Raw genomic sequence first — 19,268 nt, forward strand, 5'->3', positions numbered from 1 at the left:
GATAGCCCTCATTAACTCTGAGTGCGGTGGTAATTAAACAATGACTTTTTAAAACGTAGGTTTATTTAATCAATGAACCTTAACGCTCTCCCAAATTTTGGAAATGGGACAAACGGCTTATAATTAGCAGTTAAAATTAAACGTAGTGTTACAAAAATATAAAAACGCTTATTTATATACTTGTTATACTGAAACGTTATTTATTATACAACTAAGAAATAAATGCATTGTTTTTCAAATGACGTCTTTCTTTTATTAATTGTATCCTGCTAACTTTGGTAACGTAGCTATGTAGATAAGGAAGAGATATACCTATTATAACCCTGTATTTCCCAAAGTATGAGTTGAGACCCACTGATGGGTCACGAGCAGATACTAAGTGGGCCGCAGGGTTTAGACCCACTGATGGGTCACGAGCAGATACTAAGTGGGCCGCAGGAGTTTCCTTTGCATAATGTTCAGGTTTGTATTTCAGAACATATATCAATAACCTTACCAACAAACAGTTGGCAAACCCCCGACTTTGTCACTTCAAAGTTCAATAGCTGAAAAACGGCTGAACCGATTTTGATGAAAAATGTCTAAGAACCATCGCTAGAAATACTGCTTCCAAAAAAACCGCGTTCAAATCGGTCCACCCGCTTAAGAGCTACGTGCCACAGACAGACAGACACACATAGCGGTCAAACTTATAACACCCCTCTTTTGCGTCGGGGGTTAAAAATACAAGGTGTTAATGCAGTGGGTGCAGTTCTAATGTGTTGTATTCTGGTTCATATCTGCTCGCATACTTGTTGAAAGTCAGAATGTAATGTCATAACTCTTTTTTTTTCTCGGAATCCAATAATCGTTCAGAATTGTTATAAAACAAACACAACCTAACCTACAGTTAAGATTGTTTTTTGGAATCTTTTTTGTATTTTTTATTTCGATTCCAAATTTTTACTTTTACCGTCATCCCGTAAACCTAAATTGAAAATACAACTGAAATAAAGATGCACAGAAAAAACAGAAAAATAAGACCATCACTGGGAATCGAACCCAGGTCCTCGGTAATTCGTACCACCGTAGGTATAGCACGCGGTACGGATTACCGAGGACCTGGGTTCGATTCCCAGTGATGGTCTTATTTTTCTGTTTTTTCTGTGCATCTTTATTTCAGTTTGTATTTTCAACTAACCTACAGTTTTATACAGTGCGTTGCCGGCATCCAGGTTTTTTTAAGGGAGGTTAAAGTACCATACTTCTGTAACTTAACCATGACATTAATTTAATTAATAAACTAAAATTATGATTTTTTTGAAGAACGCCGTGGTTGCCTAGTGGTTTGACCTATCGCCTCTTAAGCAGAGAGTCGTGGGTTCAAACCCGGCTCGCACCTCGGAGTTTTTCGAAATTCATGTGCGGAAATACATTTGAAATTTACCACGAGCTTTGTGGTGAAGAAAACATCGTGAGGAAACCTGCACAAACCTGCGAAGCAATTCAATGGCGCGTGTGAAGTTCCCAATCCGCACTGGGCCCGCGTGGGAACTATGGCCCAAGCCCTCTTGTTCTGAGAGGAGGCCTGTGCCCAGCTGTGGGACGTTTATAGGCTGGGATGATGATTTTTTTAACTTTTTAACAAAATTATAGTTGCAAGCAATGTACAGCAAAGTAAATTGACAAGAAGCAATAATTAAAGTATCTATCGGCTGTCATTTACACGACTTGTTTAATTTACTTTGCTGTACATTGCTGGCAATTATAATTTTGTTAGAAAGTTAAAAGTCTGAATTTTAGTTTATTAATTAAATTATTGCCATGGTTAGTTAACAAAAATACGTTACTTTAACCTCCCTTAAAAAGCATGACTGCCGGTTACACACTGTATAGGTGACCATTTAAAAAATTCAGCAAAATTTACAGTTTCATTGGGAATAAAATTATGACCATTAATAATTCGGACAAACGTTACGTGTACAGTATGACTTGCGAAAAGTATGCGAACTTTGGCGCGCCCGTCGTGCTTATTGCAGAATGTATTCTAATATCTCGAGTTATTAGTTAAAAAGGCACAGTCAAGGTCATACGAGTACATTATTGTCGTCGTTCATTCCAGGTCAATTTTTTTTTAAACAAAACATTATGTACAACAATTTACAGATCATACTGTCAGCAGCAGAGGTAGATCAGCAGTTGTGGTGTTCAAAATAATCAACAGTTTGTTATTATGTACCTTGGCAGTAAAGTCGTGTGTAGATCTTCTGCTGCTGATTGTATAGTTACTAACCGCACCTTGCTCAGTCATAATATAACGGCCCAGCCACTAATACTATGCGACCGGTGGCGCGGTGTGCCTGGCCCTATACTATGTAGTTAAAAATTCGGATTACGGGCAAAAAACTTTTCGCAAAGTATCACATCCCAAAATATTTGGATCAAATTATCATTTGGCAAAAAATCATTTGCTAAAACAACTAATCGCAATTTTACAGTTAGTAATATCTTTTTTGGCAAATTATTGTTTCGTAAATACAGTACATATTTCGTAAGTGCATTTAAAGAACACAATATAATTAACAATATAATGTATTTACAGTCGAACAAATTGAATCATGACCCAGGGTGGAACCTTACTATGATTTCCTTGACAAAAGTATGAGATATCAACATGACATTAGTAGCACAAAGGTTCCACCTTGGGTTATGATTCAATTTGTTCGACAATTTATATCTATAACTCTGTCTTACAACTGTCTTAAAATTAATTCAAAATATTTCAGCAGATGTCGAATTAGTTTAAGTGAAAAGTACTAGAAATATTTTTCAGGACTAATCTTATTCATACATTGGTCGAATAGAGTTAAAGTTAAAATGACCTTATCTGAAATCAAAACATTCGATTATAATCCTTACAAAAGGTAATTTGTGAACTGTGAACTTAACCTGAAAGCTGCTGAAGTATTCCGAATTAATATTTACACATCTTATTTACTTATCCGTCTACGGGAACTATTAGGTATCCGGTGGTCGAATATTTTTTGTCTTTCATCGAATGATTGTTTAGTATAATTTGAATTGGACAAAAAAACATCGATTTTTCATATTCAAATAAGTTTTCTGAAATGTTTTGAAATAATCCTAACCTAACCTATTCTAAATGAAAAGTTATACCCCTTATTCATAAAACTTAACAAGCTATGTTAACTAACAAATGCTTTGTCCCTTTCTAACAAATACAAATGTCGAAGTGACAGATAAGGACAAACGAATTTTAGCGGCATTTTAACTAAAATAGGTTTGATTGTCGTTTATGAATAAGGGGGATAGAATTTAACAGATTTTATCGAATACTTTCGCTTTCTGAAGAAAAAATATACCAAACGATCATTCGACCAAAGACCACATTAGGACAAAAAAAAATACGACGATCCCTAGGCAAAATTAATAATCTAGAATTAGATATGGCCAAGAGCTTTAGGTAACATTTTTGAACCAATGTTCTCAAGGGTTCCCTTAATCTACGTTTTCGATGTCGGTGTCAAAGTCTTCATCCAGAATTAGTTGGTCTGTATCTGAGAGCGTACCACTTCGCCGTAGTTGCTCATAGAAAGAGTACACTGCTACTAAACAGTATGCGTACATCACTGAAAAAAAAAGAAAAAAAAACATTAACAAAATACATACATTAAATAGGTACAGTCAAGTGCAAAAATAAGTATCTATTCGAACCACTCAAAAATATGTTACTACGGCCTTATTGCGTCGGAATAAGAGTCTGTGGTACTTATTTTTAACCCCCAACGCAAAAAGAGGGGTGTTATTGAAACTTTGAATAAGTTCAAATTTTTACACTTGACTGTACAATCATTAAAAGCGTACAGGGATATTTTTAATCCCTCCTGGATCATCATCATCATCCCAGCCTATTTACGTCCCACTGTTGGGCACAGGCCTCCTCTCAGAATGAGAGGGCTTGGGTCGTAGTTCCCAGGCGGGCCCAGTGCGGATTGGGACTTCATATGACGTCATACGACATAATTCAATAAGACATACGAAGATCTGTTCTTAAAAAAAAACTTGTTCTCATTGCGGAAATCGAACCAGGTCATTTTGAAAAAAAAAAAAAAACTTACATTATTTCTATTTATATCGACAGTGTAGTCATAAACAATAAATTTTACTATGAAACACGATATCTAGAATGAATAAAATGCATTGTTTTCAAATTCTTTAATAATGTAAGTCATCATCCCAGCCTATATACGTCCCACTGCTGGGCACAGGCCTCCTCTCAGAACAAGAGGGCTTGGGCTATAGTTCCCACGCGGGCCCAGTGCGGATTGGGAACTTCACACGCACCATTGAATTGCTTCGCAGGTGTGTGCAGGCTTCCTCACGATGTTTTCCTTCACCGTAAAGCTTGGTAAATTTCAAATATAATTTTGCACATGAATTTCGAAACACTCAGAGGTGCGGGCCGGGGTTTGCACCCACGAACCTCTGCTTGAGAGGCGATAGGTCAAACCACTAGTCTAGGCCACCATGACTTACTCCCTCCTGGATAGTCTTGAACATTTCAATATAGACATTACTACTGAGCCAAAACATAAAATTTGTCTGGGGATAATCAGTATTCAAAGACTTTTTTTTATATATTTAGGTACATAATGTCACGCTGCTGACAACCCAACTATTACAAACATCACACAAAATACTGACGCCGCATGTATTTACTTGTACTATACCGGGTGTGGCCTGTAATATGAGCAAATAACTAAAACATAGATCATACTCAAACTGAACAACATTAGTTCAGCGACTTTTAAAAATAATTGGTTTTTTTCTTTATTACACTTTTTTGAAGCCGTGGTGGTGGGTTTGAAACCTGCACAAACCTGCGAAGCAATTCAATAGTGCGTGTGAAGTTCCCAATCCGCACTGGGCCCGCGTGGGAACTATGGCCCAAGCCCTCTTGTTCTGAGAGGAGGCCTGTGCCTAGCAGTGGGACATATATAGGCTGAGATGATTACACTTTTAAGTTTATTCGAAGAAGCAATGTAAAGCCAAATGCTTGATGTTTGTAGCGTAACAGGCGACGTCAGTTGGGTTCTAGGATGGCGTACATTGATAGCAGTATTTAATTTGTATGAAAAAAGGAAAATTCAAAGACTCCATTATTTTTAAAAGTCGTTGAACTAATGTTGTTCAGTTTGACGAGGACGATCTGTGTTTTAATTTTTTGCTCGTATTACAGGCCACACCTGGTATAACACTATAAGTACGTACGACATTGGTTTGTCTGGCAACGGAGTATGCTCGGGTGTTGGTTTGCTAACTGGGAGGGAGTTTGAAATGCGTCAGAGTCATGTTTGGCAGGAGAAAAGCAACGTAACTACTCGGACTAGTTCGTTTAGAAAATCACATTCTCTTGACATTTAGGCTTCGTTTGTTCTTTAATTTCATCATTATTATCCCAGCCTATATACTTCCCACTGCTGGGCACAGGTTTCTTCTCAGGATCATCGTCATCATCATTAGGTGAAAGACGTTCACTGCTGTACAAAGGCCTCCTCCTTAGAATGCCACAATAAAGGTCAAATCGCCACTTGCATTGATCGGTTTCCCGCAACTCTCACGATATCGTCAGTCCACCTAGTGGAAGGCCTGCCAGTGCTTCATCTTTTGGGTTCGTGATCACCACTTAAGGACTTTTCTTCTCCAACGGTTATTTGTTCTTCGAGCAATTTAGCCTGCCCATAGCCAATTGAACTTTAATATTTTGCGAGCTAGTTATGTCGACGACTTAGTTGATGAGAGAGTTTCAATTTACTTACTGGAGAACATGAAAGTAACCAAGGACAGAGGCCACATCTTCTGCACCAGCTCCAGGATAGCACTGAGTACGAGTAGAAGAGTGACAATAAATCCGACGAAGAAGTAGAACATCACGCAGGTGGCTTTGTTCTGAAAGTAATCAAAAGATTTTGTTGAAAATTTAATTTTTTTGGTAACTGTACATTTTGTTGTAAGTACTTGAACTCGAAAGACCTTTAAGCAAAATAAGTTAATTATTATTAAGAGCTGATTAGTATTTGAGCCATGACCATTTGATATGGTGTAAACGTTCTTATTGCGATTGAGATACAACTTTTTCCCGACGAAAATACATAATAATACATATATCTGTGCATAGTACCTACGACTACGGTATTGTTCGTTTCTTTACCTATTCACAGAACACCTACTAATAGTAAATAGGTACTAGTAGGTACAATGGTTTTGTTGATGAATAGCTCAGCTACAGATAATATTACGCAATGATTGCTCATGTTACTAAATGCTTGCCTTGTAGGGAAATAAAATAGATTAAGGTGTTTGTTTTAAACTGAATAAGCTTTTTCAAATGAACTGACAGGAATTTAACCTACATCTTTGGCTTGACAACTACATAACCCTCATTCAACACATACATTGATAGCTTGTACACGCGAATAGTTGCCACTATCTATGTCTTAAAAATCTTAGACCTACCCCCTGTGCCATCACTCATTAACCAATTTTATATGAAGGATATCTGAGATGCTGTCACTGTTTCTCTTGCCCGAATAAACAGAGATGGCATTATAGTTATCTGTTACATAAAATAAGCGATGAGAAAGGGCCTTAATTGAGCATAAGTTGTGCAAATTAAAAAAAGAAATAAATGAATTGATTCGATTCAACTGCTGGATTTAATCAACCGCTAGTGTAGTATGGCACGAAAGTGGTAACCAAAATCATATATTACTCTCTTGCTCACATCATCATCATCATCCAGAAGACTTCCATTGCTGAACAAAGGCCTTAAAACGCCACAATGAACGACAACTCGCCACTTGCATCCACCGGTTTCCCGAAACTCTCACGATGTCGTCAGGTCCACCTGGTGGTGGGAGGTCTGCCAACGCTTCATCTTCCGGTTCGTGGTCGCCATTGCATTCGAGGACTTCTCTCCTCCAACAGTTATCTGTTCTTCGAGCGATGTGGCCCGCCCAATGCCACTTCAATCTGTCTGTGGCACCATAGTTTTCAAACGGACGAATAGTATTTTTATACGAAAGCGAGTTTTATTGTGGTAGTTCTTAGTTGTTTGATAAAAATGATTCACCGTTTTTTTGAGTAGCCCAATAAACATTGAAATGACAAGGGGGGGGGGGGGGGTTAAAAACAATATGTACAATGGCTCTTTATTGAACACCAACACATAGTACCGTCAACGTCAGAAATAAGTGATCACTTTTGTACCTTGTCACTATAACGTCATATTTGAAAAGTCATACGAAATTGTTTAACAACCTAACGACTGAAAGCGACAAGGTACAGAAATGATTACTTATTTATGACGTTGACTGTACCTAAGCAGTGCAGAAAACACGTTACAGGTAAACATATAGAGGTTTTCCAAGTTAAGCAATAGGCGGTCTTATTGCTTGAGAGCGATCTCTTCCAGACAACTTTCATAATAGACAGAAGTAAGGATTTTAGGGTAATATCAAGAATACATAAAACCAACCATATACAATACACATATATAAGTACACAATAAAACTAAATAGATAGATACAAAGCAAGATAAAAAACTAACAATATACAATATATTCCGTATACAATATTTAAATATACGGAAGATGAGTGATAGAGTGCTTCCTTAGCATAGATTTAAAGATAGGCAAGGACTTCGTCCGCCTTACGTCTATCGGCAATCGGCAGGGAGTTCCACAACCGAGTGACCTGGACTTTATATAATCGTATTTGCAAGCTTTTATTTAGTTTCACCTGTCCCGTTGTCTGTCTGTCTGTCTGTAATCAAATTTTGCAAGTTAAATTCGACAAACTTCCAGCAGTTGGATTCATTTAAAATTTGGTATAAGTAAATTGCGTGACAGTACAATAATCTGGTAGTCACATCCTGGCAGTCCGGCCAAGATCGTCCCCGCATGACGGAGCTCTTCTACAGTTAATGATATCGAATTGAAATTTGGTTTGCAAATATAGTTAGTAGTTGCAGGTGGTAGGACCTTGTGCAAGGTCCGCCCGGATTGCTACCACCATCTTGCTCGCTAATCCTGCCGTGAAGCAGCAGTGCTTGCACTGTTGTGTTTCGGCGTGGAGAGTAAGACAGCCGGTGAAATTACTAGCACTTGAGGTATCCCATCTCAGCCCTCTAGGTTGGCAACGCATCTGCAAAACCCCTGGTGTTGTAGATGTTTATGGGCGGTGGTGATCTCTTACCATCTGGAGACCCACTTGCTCGTTTGCCATCCAGTCGAATAAAAAAAAAATATATATATAGTTTGGGTGGTAATGCAAGTACAGTCAACAAAACGTACAGTCGGTAGAAAAAGCTTTTAAAAATGAAATTTTTACTTACCAAAAACTTTTAAAACAGAAAATTACTTTATTTTCAGTAGCGATTTTGTAATGGGAAACCTACCTTCCTTATTCCGTAGACAAGCATCAGCGATGCCGTCATCCACAGCACGCCCATTATAAGGATGATAACGAGGATAATGTGTATAACCGGCTTTTTTAGATCCAAGCCGAGGATATGGTGGGTCCTGTTTGAACCAGGTGGACCATGCAAGACTGGTGAGATCCTCGTTCCTTCTTCTTCTACTATAATGTAGTAGCATGATGTGACCGTAAGAAAGGTAGAGCAGAGCTGAAAACAAGAGACATCAGATTATTCTAAGTAATTTTGTAATGCTTTAAGCTTATTATTATTATTATTTTTTTTATTTGACTGGATGGCAAACGAGCAAATGGGTCTCCTGATGGTAAGAGATCACCACCGCCCATAAACATCTGCAACACCAGGGGTATTGCAGACGCGTTGCCAACCTAGAGGCCTAAGATGGGATACCTCACGTGCCAGTAATTTCACCGGCTGTCTTACTCTCCACGCCGAAACACAACAGTGCAAGCACTGCTGCTTCACGGCAGGATTAGCGAGCAAGATGGTGGTAGCAATCCGGGCGGACCTTGCACAAGGTCCTACCACCTGCACCTTTCGTGATTTTCACTCATAACTGGACGACCGGATGGCCAAGTGGTTCGAGTCGAGAGCCTGGCTACGAAGCTTAAGGTCCCGGGTTCGATTTGGTGTTCGTGACAGTTGGGCCTGTGAGACATTTGTACTATGTGGACGTGGAGGACGGGTTCTACATGCTAATATATTATACTCTGCTGTTACCCGTTTCTCCGTCCGCGTAGAATTCGTTTATATCCCTATCCCGGGATAAAAAACTATCCTATGTCCTTCCTCGTAACTCAAAATATCTGTGTACCGAATTTCATCTAAAGCGGTTTTAATGTTATGGAGTAACAAACAATAGTACACTGTGTCTTAAGGGCGGTAAATAAGGAATTACGAACGAGAGTCTATTAGAAGCCCGAAGTCGAAGATTGAGGGCATTAATGAGTCGATGTTCGTAATTCTAGTACCGCCCGTGCGACATACAATGTTTTTCAAATTGTATATTTGTAAAAGAAAAACAAATATTTTTTCAAAAATTGCCGATACCGCTGACTGCGCTCTTGGCCGAACAGTGAGCAAAAAAACGCTTCCAACGCAATCCGCGAAATGTCTCTATAACAATGAGCGCGTGCACGAAGCGGCAACATCGGTTGTCGATTGCGTAAAATCTGACAGTTGAATCGTTTATAGGGAGAAAAATTTATCAGAAAAAAAATACCGAACCGCCCATACTTCGGTATTTTTAACCGACTTCAAAATAGGAGGAGGTTCTCCAATGTTTGTATTTTTTTTATGTATGTTCACCGATTACTCAGTCAATTGTGGACCGATTTTTTAAACTCTCTTGTCCGGGTGAGCGGTTAGGACCTGGGTTCGATTCCCAGTGATGGTCTTATTTTTCTGGTTTTTCTGTGCATCTATCTATATTTCAGTTTGTATTTTCAATTTAGGTTTTACGGGATGACCGTAAAAGTAAAAATTTGGAATTGAAATAAAAAATACAAAAAGATTCCAAAAAACCAATCTTAATTTTTTTTTAATCGAAAGGGTATTCTTCTGAGGTGGTCCCATTGTCACCAAGTCAAGATCTGATGATGGGATCCTAGGGAAATTGAGAGCAAACCTCAAATTTTATAGGCACACCTATGGCGATTTTGGCATTTTTAGCATTAAGATGAGCATTTACATTCAGAAAGTATCATTTAATAACCTGGACCTGATGAAGAAGACCGTGATGACCAATGGAACTCATAAAAGCTAAGTAATGCTCGCTCGCCTATAAACGATCATGATTAATATACCTAGATAAGCGACTAAGAAGAAGCTTTAAGTTAATGATTCTTTCGAACTGATCTGATGCTGAAGCCAGAAGGTAGGCAACGGAACTCTGTTATAAAACAAAGCAACAAAGTCGTGTTTGGGCTTAATAGAATCGTTGTCAGATGTACTTTGGCTACGAATCACTAAAAAGTGAGAAATAAAGAAAATTTTAATAAAAAAGTAAAACCGACTCCAAAAAAAGTAAAAAAAAATAACGAAAAATGGAACCGAGACAACCTAGAAAAATATTTTCAGGGGTTTCGTAGTCGGTTCCATTTTTCGTTATTTTTTTTATTTTTTGGAGTCGGTTTTTGTTATACCGAACACCGAACACAGTGCTAAAATACCGAACGGTTCGGTAAAATACCGTGCGCCTGGCAAGCCTGTCTCAGACTCATTTTGAGTCGCTGCGTGGCACAAACCAGACTTTTGTATAAAATCCGAATGCAGCAGAAATTACGGCGAACGAATCAATCTCTCTAAATCAAATCAGGCAATGTTGGGGCCAGAGGGCAAAGTTGAAGCAGTTTACGGTACGTGTTGTGCTACACATTTTGTGCATTTTAGGACATTTGAAGCAAAATGATTCAACTTATAGAATTGCAGAAACGCTGTATGTATTAGCATTTGTGATTATAACTATTTATAGGTACTTCTTGCCTGCACACTGCATATTAAAAGGAAAATATAGGACTTAATTTTGTTTTGACATATTTTCCTATAAACAGCTGTAGACTATTACGTAGGTACTCGTAACGTAATACGGCAAATAGGAAGGTATTTTTAGATTTTTTTCATTGTAATTAATGTTCCAATTAGCCTAGTATGGCGAGGTAGCCCATTGGTTTTACCTAAGGCCTCCAAAGTAGAGGGTCGTAAGTGTTAAGGTCTGCTCGTATCTACTTCGTGCTCAATCGTTTCATCCTCACCGCCTTGATGGTAGGCAATCTAACACCGTCTGCTTTAAGCGAAACTTTTTTCCACCGCACGACTAAAAAATTCCTGGGACAGTATTCTCGGAGCAGGACAACTTAGGGATCTTTAACTAACGAGGCTGTCAGTCCCTCAAAGGGTTGGCAACGCACCTATGCTCATGTTGCGGGTGTCCATAGGAGGCGGTGATTGCTTCCCATCAGGTGCCCCGTATGCTCGTTTTCCCCCTCTTATATAAAAAAAACCTAGGTAGAAAAATATAACCCTCCTTTTTTACGACGGTCCTGCTTCAGTTCAAGTGGATAGAGTTGTCAAATCAAAGTTGAAATTTATGAACTTTTTCTGTTTAAAGAAAAAAAGGGGTTTTGTTTTGTGGTTCTTTACGTAAGTACCTACGAGCAAGTTATTTATTGAAATGATATCCAGATGCTGCGCCAGCGCAACGTGTTTGGGTTTGAGTTTCGCGTTTCGGACAAAAGAGTAACAACGTTGTTAAACTCTTGTCGAATTGTGTAAGTAACATAAAAACTTTTACATTTGGGTGAACGTAATTTGGCACACTGGCCATCAAAAATGCCATACCACAAAATAAGTCATAGTACAATATGGTAGATAACTGAATTGACTTTTTGATTGATTGATTGACTTGAAGACAGATGAAACTAAGGCACTTGTCCCACCGCCGACGATGAGCGAGAAGCGAGTAGAGCGAGTAACTAGAAACGTGTGGGTGAGCAACGAGAAGCGAGTGTAGTTTTGTCGCTGGCTGTAAGCGAGTGTTAGAGTGCGACGGGCGATTACTCGCTCCACTCGACTCGTTCGTGCGGGGCGGCCGCCAAGCTGACATCGCTGAGCGAGTATCTATAGTTCAGCAAGTTTTATAGCTCTTGTCGCTGCGACAAAAGATGTAAGAGCGAGTTCTCGCCGACAGTGTGAACAGCCAGCGATCAACTATTAATATATGTGTCTCTTTTACTCACACAGGATCTTATATCTTTTGTTCGTTTCTTGAGCAAGAAAATAGGCGATAGCCAATCGTTTCCTCGCTGGCGGTGAGACAACTGCCTAAGACAATTTAACCGAAGTCATGATCTTGACAAGCTCATATGGTACCAAGATGAATGATTATAATAAAATAAACAATATCTTGTTTGATGTAAACATTTTTTTTTTCAGTGCTGGCAACAGGCTAGTACATAGGTACTAAGTAAACTTAAGTAAATGACGACCGCGATGTGTTTTTTGGAAATTCCTATGGGAATAAAGCATTGTCATGGTATCCTAGTGGTATTATGGTCTCTCAAGCGAAGGACCGCGGGTTCCAACCCGAGCTTGCTCTCTTGAGTTGTGTGGGAATTCATGTACGAAATTACAGTTTTATTTCGTGGCACGAACAATACAACAAATGTGGCACAGAAAATACAATTAAACAATAGAATTAAGATTGTTTTTTTTTTTTGGAATCTTTTTGTATTTTTTATTTCAATTCCAAATTTTTACTTTTACGGTCATCCCGTAAAACCGAAATTGAAAATTGAATCAGTGGTGTAGCGGTATAGCACGCGGTACGGATTACCGAGGACCTGGGTTCGATTCCCAGTGATGGTCTTATTTTTCTGTTTTTTCTGTGCATCTATATTTCAGTTTGTATTTTAAATTTTTTTAAACAATAGAACTTAAATTGAAAATACAAACTGAAATATAGATGCACAGAAAAACCAGAAAAATAAGACCAGCACTGGGAATCAAACCCAGGTCCTCGGCATTCCGTGCCACGTGCTATACCGCTACACCACAGCTTGTCACAAGCAGTGCTGTAGCGGTATAGCACTTTAGCAATTTAGGTTTTACGGGATGACCGTAAAAGTAAAAATTTGGAATTGAAATAATAAATACAAAAAGATTCCAAAAAACCAATCTTAATAGAACTTAAGTAGTACAACTAATACAACTTAGTACCTACCTACATTCACTCTACTGAGTATATCTACATATACTCAATTAGAACTTAGAAGGACTTAAGCTGCGCGTCCACTGAATCGGAATATGAGCGTACGCTACGCACCGTACGGAGCGGACGGATTTGTAGCTTTGTACTAGTGGAAGCGCTACGAGTATGTAGGTGCAGCGTGCGTGCCACAGGTAAGCGGCGGTACGCTTACTCGATGAAGTAGGTAATCCTCCATTAGTAAGATTTTTTTTCCTGCTATCATTTTTACATTCCAGAATTGAGCAATACGGCATAATTACTGAAAAACAAGCAATGTCGCGACACTACTAAACGTGACCATACTCTACGCAATATTGAACACGACTGTCATGCAGTAAGCGTACCGCCGCTTACTTGTGGCACGCACGCTGCACCTACATAACACTTCCACTTGTTTTTATTCTTTCATAGATTTCTATGGCGCAGAAATGCTGATCCAGTGCACGCAGTAGGTACCATACAAATCTATACAAAGCAAAAAGCCGTCCGCTCCGTACGGCTCGATTCCAATGCAGTGGACGCGTAGCTTTAGAGTGAATGCATCTCGTATATTATCATCTTATATGTGTCGGCGGCCGATCGTTAAATCCGCCAGATTACGAAATTCCTAATCATATAATTTTCATTCATTTCATTTCATTCGCTTCGCTCGCTCGGCTCGTGCGTTGTGATCACAATTCATACTAACCACTCCTCGTTTCACTTGTCGTACCTAAATTTTGTTTTTTTCGGCATATCACATGATATCACGATGTGCCCGGCATAGAGCTGGGAATACCGACGAACGCTTAGCTCTAATCGATCTGCCGTACCTATTGTTTCTCAGGCACATCGGGATATGCCTGGCCAACTTTTGAGGCATATAATGAAATGGCGCCATTTCACGATATGCCTAGGAATTTAGTGATCTGGCGGATTTTACGATCGGCCGCCGACATATGCACGAGTGTGCGACATTCCTTTACGCGTGCAGCCGCGGGAAAGGACTAGTTATTTATATGAAGGCCAAATCTGACTTCTTAGAAATTCGATCGTCGCTGCTGCACCAGCATTTCGTGTCCTATTTCACTAACAATTGAATATAAACTTCATAAGCTTTTATTTAACTTGCAAAATATCCGTTTGTTGTACAGTCGAACAATTTGATTCCCGACCCACCATAGAACTCACAGTAAGTGTCATAACGAATTTTTGCTTTTCACTATCACTTGACGATATTGTGAGAATAATAAAATTTTAATCGTTTATGATTTACGCTCCACAACAATTTCAAAGTGTTTACCAGACACAGATATAACAAAATCGCATCGGCAAAATGGTCCATACACAAACTGGAATAAATAGAATGGCGCCACCTTCTATGCGGAAAAAGCATAGAACTAAGACCACGTAGACTAAGAACGTCACATTTTTGTCATGAAAATGGTCCACACACAATCTTATTATAAAATAAGCAAAAACCAAAAACATAACAAACAAAACATAAGCATAAGCCAAAAACTAAGCAAGTACAGGCTGTTTGAGTTTATCGAAGTCACTAAATAATAAATATTTTCACAGCAATTGACATTTTTATTACTGACGTATCCTTGCGAGACGGCGAAATCGTATCAGTACAGTGAGATGCGAAAATGTACTTCCAAATAAACATTAGGGTTCAAGTGAAGTAATAACATCCTGCGGCAAGCATCTGCATAACAAATAACCGCTTTGTTTGCAATTATGAACTGGCACTGGACCCACATGGGAATATGGGAACATAAACATGTTCTCACTTTTTAGGATTCCGTAGTCACGAAATTCTAATCCAAAATCGAATATCTGAGGCTCGTGCCGCACCATGAGAGATCAGCTGCTGCAACTTGCTGATGGGCAAAATACAGGGAAAATGTGGAAGGTGGAAGAAATTTCAAATTTGGAGTTGAAATAAAAAATACAAAAAGACTCCAAAAAACCAATCATAATTTGATTGCTTAGTAGCGACATCTCTTGTCTGGGTGAGCGGTTAGTTCCGAAGGAATGTGACGTCTCTCGATGAGAGCGAAACATAGATGTCGCTAGTGCTACTGCTTAAGTAGCGTAGTAGAAAAAAGCAACCTGAGATATGTGTGCATAGGAAAAATTCGTGTCTAGATTCATGTCCTGCGGTTGTGTAGGGATTATAGCACGCAGCACGGATTCGATTCCCAGTGCTGGTCTCTTTTTCTGGTTTTTCTGTGCATCCATGTCTCAGTTTGTATTTTCGATATGGTTTCACGGGATACCCGTAAAAGTAACAAATTTGGAGTTGAAATAAAAAATAAAAAAAAAATACAAAAAGACTCCAAAAAAACAATCATAAGGTGGAAGAAATCTTGGCTTTCCAGTAGGTCTGCGGCACTGGCATGGTGGTAGGCGTAAAGTGGGGGTGATTTTTATTTTCTCATCCAACCCTATAGTGTGGGGTATCGTTGGATAGGTCTTCTAAAACCATTGGGGGACTGCTAAGACATTTTTTCTATTCAGTGATCTGTTTGCGAAATATTCAATTTTAAAGTGCAAATTTTCATTGAAATCAAGCGTCCCCCCCTCTAAAATCTAATCTGTTGGGTGGAAAATTTAGAAAAAATTCAGAATGGTAAGTAAATATATCAAATTTACAAGGAAAATTATAGCGGCTAAGATTGCTTGAGAATCATTTGTAGTTTAAGAGTAAATAAGAGCCCAAGGTATAAAATATACCTAAACTTGGAAGATTCAGTACACAATACGAAATCCTTAGAAAAATATTATTTGTTTTTTTCGTAATGGCTACGGAACCCTATCCTGGGCGTATACGACACGCTCTTGGCCGGTTTTTCTTTTTAGTTTTTTTTTTGGGCAGTTGGTTTTTATTTACAAAAGTGAAGCCAAAGCTCACTTTTCACTTGAAGATCCGAAAATATTTAGGGGCTGGATTAGTGTTAACTGACGGTTAAATGTGATGCCGTCTATTCGAACAAAATAAATAGAGACGGCGTCACATTTAACCGTCAGTTAACACTAATCAATGGATGGTGAAACAGCCCTTACTCTACGAAACTAATATGTGGATAGGTATGTAGAGGTATATTGAAAATACCTAGGTATTCAAAAATATCTCAAGAACATTATCGTTAGTCGTGTTAAATGTTTAACGATAACGACAGTGCCAAATTTGTTATTAATAAATTAATAATTATCCAGCTGAACTAACTGTTTCCAATATTTTCAAATAACAGGAAAAGGATAAAGTAAATTGATATTATTCAGCACACTAGTCACTATTAGTATTAATCAGCTGGTGGAAGAGCTTAGCAGCATGCATGTCGAATGCCATATTGATGGTACCTGTGTCAATAATATAAGTTATGCTGACGACATGGTGCTGTTGGGTCCTTCGATCAGCTCAATAAGCAAGCTTGTAGCGGTGTGTGATCGGTACGCTGAAAAGACGGGTCTTAAATACAAGCTTGTTTTCAAAGCGACTGCTAAATACATGCCGTCTAATGTACCGTCTGTTGTGCTTTCTGGTGTGCCTTTGAAGGTGGTGCAGGAGTTCAAATACCTGGCTCACATTATTGCGGATGATTTAAAGGATGATCACGATATAGAAAGGGAGCGCAGGGCGTTGGCGGTACGAAGTGCTGACTCGTAGGTTTAGTAGATGTTCAAATGACGTGAAAATTACGCTGTTCAAAGCGTATTGCACGTCATTTTATTCGAGTGGTTTGTGGTTTCAGCACACAAAACGGGCCTACAACGTCCTGCGGGTGCAGTACAACAACGTGGAAACGGCTGAACTGATTTTGATAAAACATGTCTAAGAACCATCGCTAGATAACCTGCTTTCAAATAAAAAAAACGAATTCAAATCGGTCCACCCGTTTAAGAGCTACGGTGCCACAGACAGACACACATAGCGGTCGAACTTATAACACCCCTCTTTTTGCGTCGGGGTTTAAAACTACTATTTCACGCCGGTATTCTGTGGGGTAATCCGGGCAGCCAGCAATTAGTGGTTACAGTAAGGCTCTACCACATGTAAAATTTGGGGTACTTTGTTACCCTTACCCTTTGCGCAACTTCGGCGAGGGGGAAAACCTACGATAGTCAATATCGTCATAGCCATTAAAACAATAAAACCTTAAAATTATTTTAGCAATGATTTCTGATTTGGTGTTTTTTTTTTGTTTATGACAACAATGGGAAATCGGTTGTTGTATTTATGTAGGTACTTAGTTTTTACAGTTTTTCGAATGAACGAATTAATAATGAATAATAATTATTATGCGTGGCAAGTTTTAGTTCAATATAAGTTCAATATACTTTAGTAGAAGTAAGGAAAATTTAAAATTAATTCAGTATGTTTGTTACTATAATTATTATTAGTCACCTAAAATTCCGGTAATTCCTACGAAATAAAAACAAGAAGAAATGCTTATATACTCACAAAAGTAACTAAGCCCAGCACCAAACATCCTTTATGCGGTTTAAATACGAAACAACATTCACCGTCACCCATTTTCACTTAACGTTTTTCAGTACAATTTTGAATTATAATTCACACGTTTATCCTGAAGGCGCAACTATTTGTTATTATGGTATGGTTAGCTCAGCCACTAAGGCTATCCCCTCTCCTTGCTCATTCGGGCATTCTCAGTTCAAGCGGCAAAGAAACAATCAATCGCGTGCCGTAGAGATGAGCTAATGAAAAAAAATCGATAAATATCGTATCGATAGTTAAAATATATCGATATAGGTATGTAGAGTAAAAGTATCGATATTTTAGATTTATCGATATTTTTACCACAAAACGCGATTACCTAAAGTAGTCTCAAAATATTCGAGTAAAACAAACATAATAATATCGTCACTACTTTAATATTTACGTCAACAAAATCGACCCTTCAAATAATGCGCATAAAGTTCACTCGGAAAAACTATCAATTTAAGGTACGAGCTTTTTAGGGTTCCGTACCCGCTGTCTGTCTGTCTGTCTGTCCGTCTGTCACAGGGCTCTATCTCTTAAGCCGTAAAAGTTAGACACTTGAAATTTTCACAGATTATGTATTACTGTGCCCGCTATAACAACAAATACTAAAAATAAAGTGTAAAGTTACAAATTAAAGGGGGTCGTCATACAAGAAACGTGTTTTTTTTCAGCGTTTTTTGGTTGCAAGACGTTTTTAGCCGTTGCTAAGGCGACCGAGTCGCCTAGCAACGACTAGCTATTTCGGTTATTTACCATTTAAGTTTGCGATTTTAATGATGTTTTATAAAAGCTTCGATAATATTGTTGAAATCTATTTTAAGGATTACAACACTAAGATTTATTTTAATTATTTGTATGTGGCAACACTCTTCTTGACTTCCATAATACACGCAGTAGCACGACGAGTTTGTTTTTTAATTATTTTAATATGAAAACCGCAGTCATTTGTCACTGCTTAACAGTGATTTGTTCAAATATAATATAGTGACTGTCTGATTGTGTGGTTTATTCGTTTTTGTGCAAAATTAATAAAGCAATTTATGAACCACAAACCTCAATGAAGCCAGCAACTTTGATAAAGCGCTCGCCAAATCCACACCGTATAATCACTATGTTTACCTATTGTTTTTTACACTAAAAAAAATCATACTATGTATTTAACACTATTTACAAGGTTTATAATACAGTTTAGAATTTATTCACACTAGTCGAGTTTCTTATTATTAATATTACACAACATACGAAGTCCACTGAATTTCCCGCGAATGAACCAAACTGACAGCTATTTTTTTTTCTGCTGCTGCGCATGGCAAGAGTCTGAAGCGCTATTCAGCCTCCGAGAGGGCGACAGCCAAAGAGGATGAGAATTAAAAAATTGTTTTTATTCAAAATACTTGCACCTAGTGCCTTACATTTTGGTGATATGTTTTTGTTAACTTGCAATGTAATGTAACTAGTTATGTTTGTTCGGGTGGAATTAATATTTTAACTTAAATTTGAAGTGGATATCTTCAACCGATTGAGCTGAAATT

The 19,268-nt window shown here is 38.3% G+C and overlaps 1 protein-coding gene and 1 long non-coding RNA gene across 2 annotated transcripts; both read right to left on the bottom strand.

Annotated features, from left to right (window-relative positions):
• Nucleotides 1-45: 45 nt before the first annotated feature.
• On the bottom strand, nucleotides 46-1,385 carry LOC141429517 (uncharacterized). The gene is made up of 2 exons (XR_012451550.1): nucleotides 1,181-1,385; nucleotides 46-883 (listed from the first exon to the last, which is right to left on the bottom strand). It is a non-coding gene; the product is annotated as an uncharacterized lncRNA (long non-coding RNA).
• A 1,801-nt stretch (nucleotides 1,386-3,186) lies between these two features.
• On the bottom strand, nucleotides 3,187-17,897 carry LOC141429367 (uncharacterized). Its single transcript, XM_074089656.1, has 4 exons — nucleotides 17,695-17,897; nucleotides 8,459-8,686; nucleotides 5,820-5,949; nucleotides 3,187-3,629 (listed from the first exon to the last, which is right to left on the bottom strand). The coding sequence occupies exons 1-4, from the start codon at nucleotides 17,764-17,766 to the stop codon at nucleotides 3,499-3,501; spliced, it is 561 nt and encodes a 186-aa protein (XP_073945757.1). The 5' UTR covers nucleotides 17,767-17,897; the 3' UTR covers nucleotides 3,187-3,498.
• Nucleotides 17,898-19,268: the final 1,371 nt, after the last annotated feature.

The sequence above is a fragment of the Choristoneura fumiferana genome, chromosome 7 (genome assembly GCF_025370935.1).
Source record: "Choristoneura fumiferana chromosome 7, NRCan_CFum_1, whole genome shotgun sequence".
In the NCBI taxonomy this organism is placed as follows: domain Eukaryota; kingdom Metazoa; phylum Arthropoda; class Insecta; order Lepidoptera; family Tortricidae; genus Choristoneura; species Choristoneura fumiferana.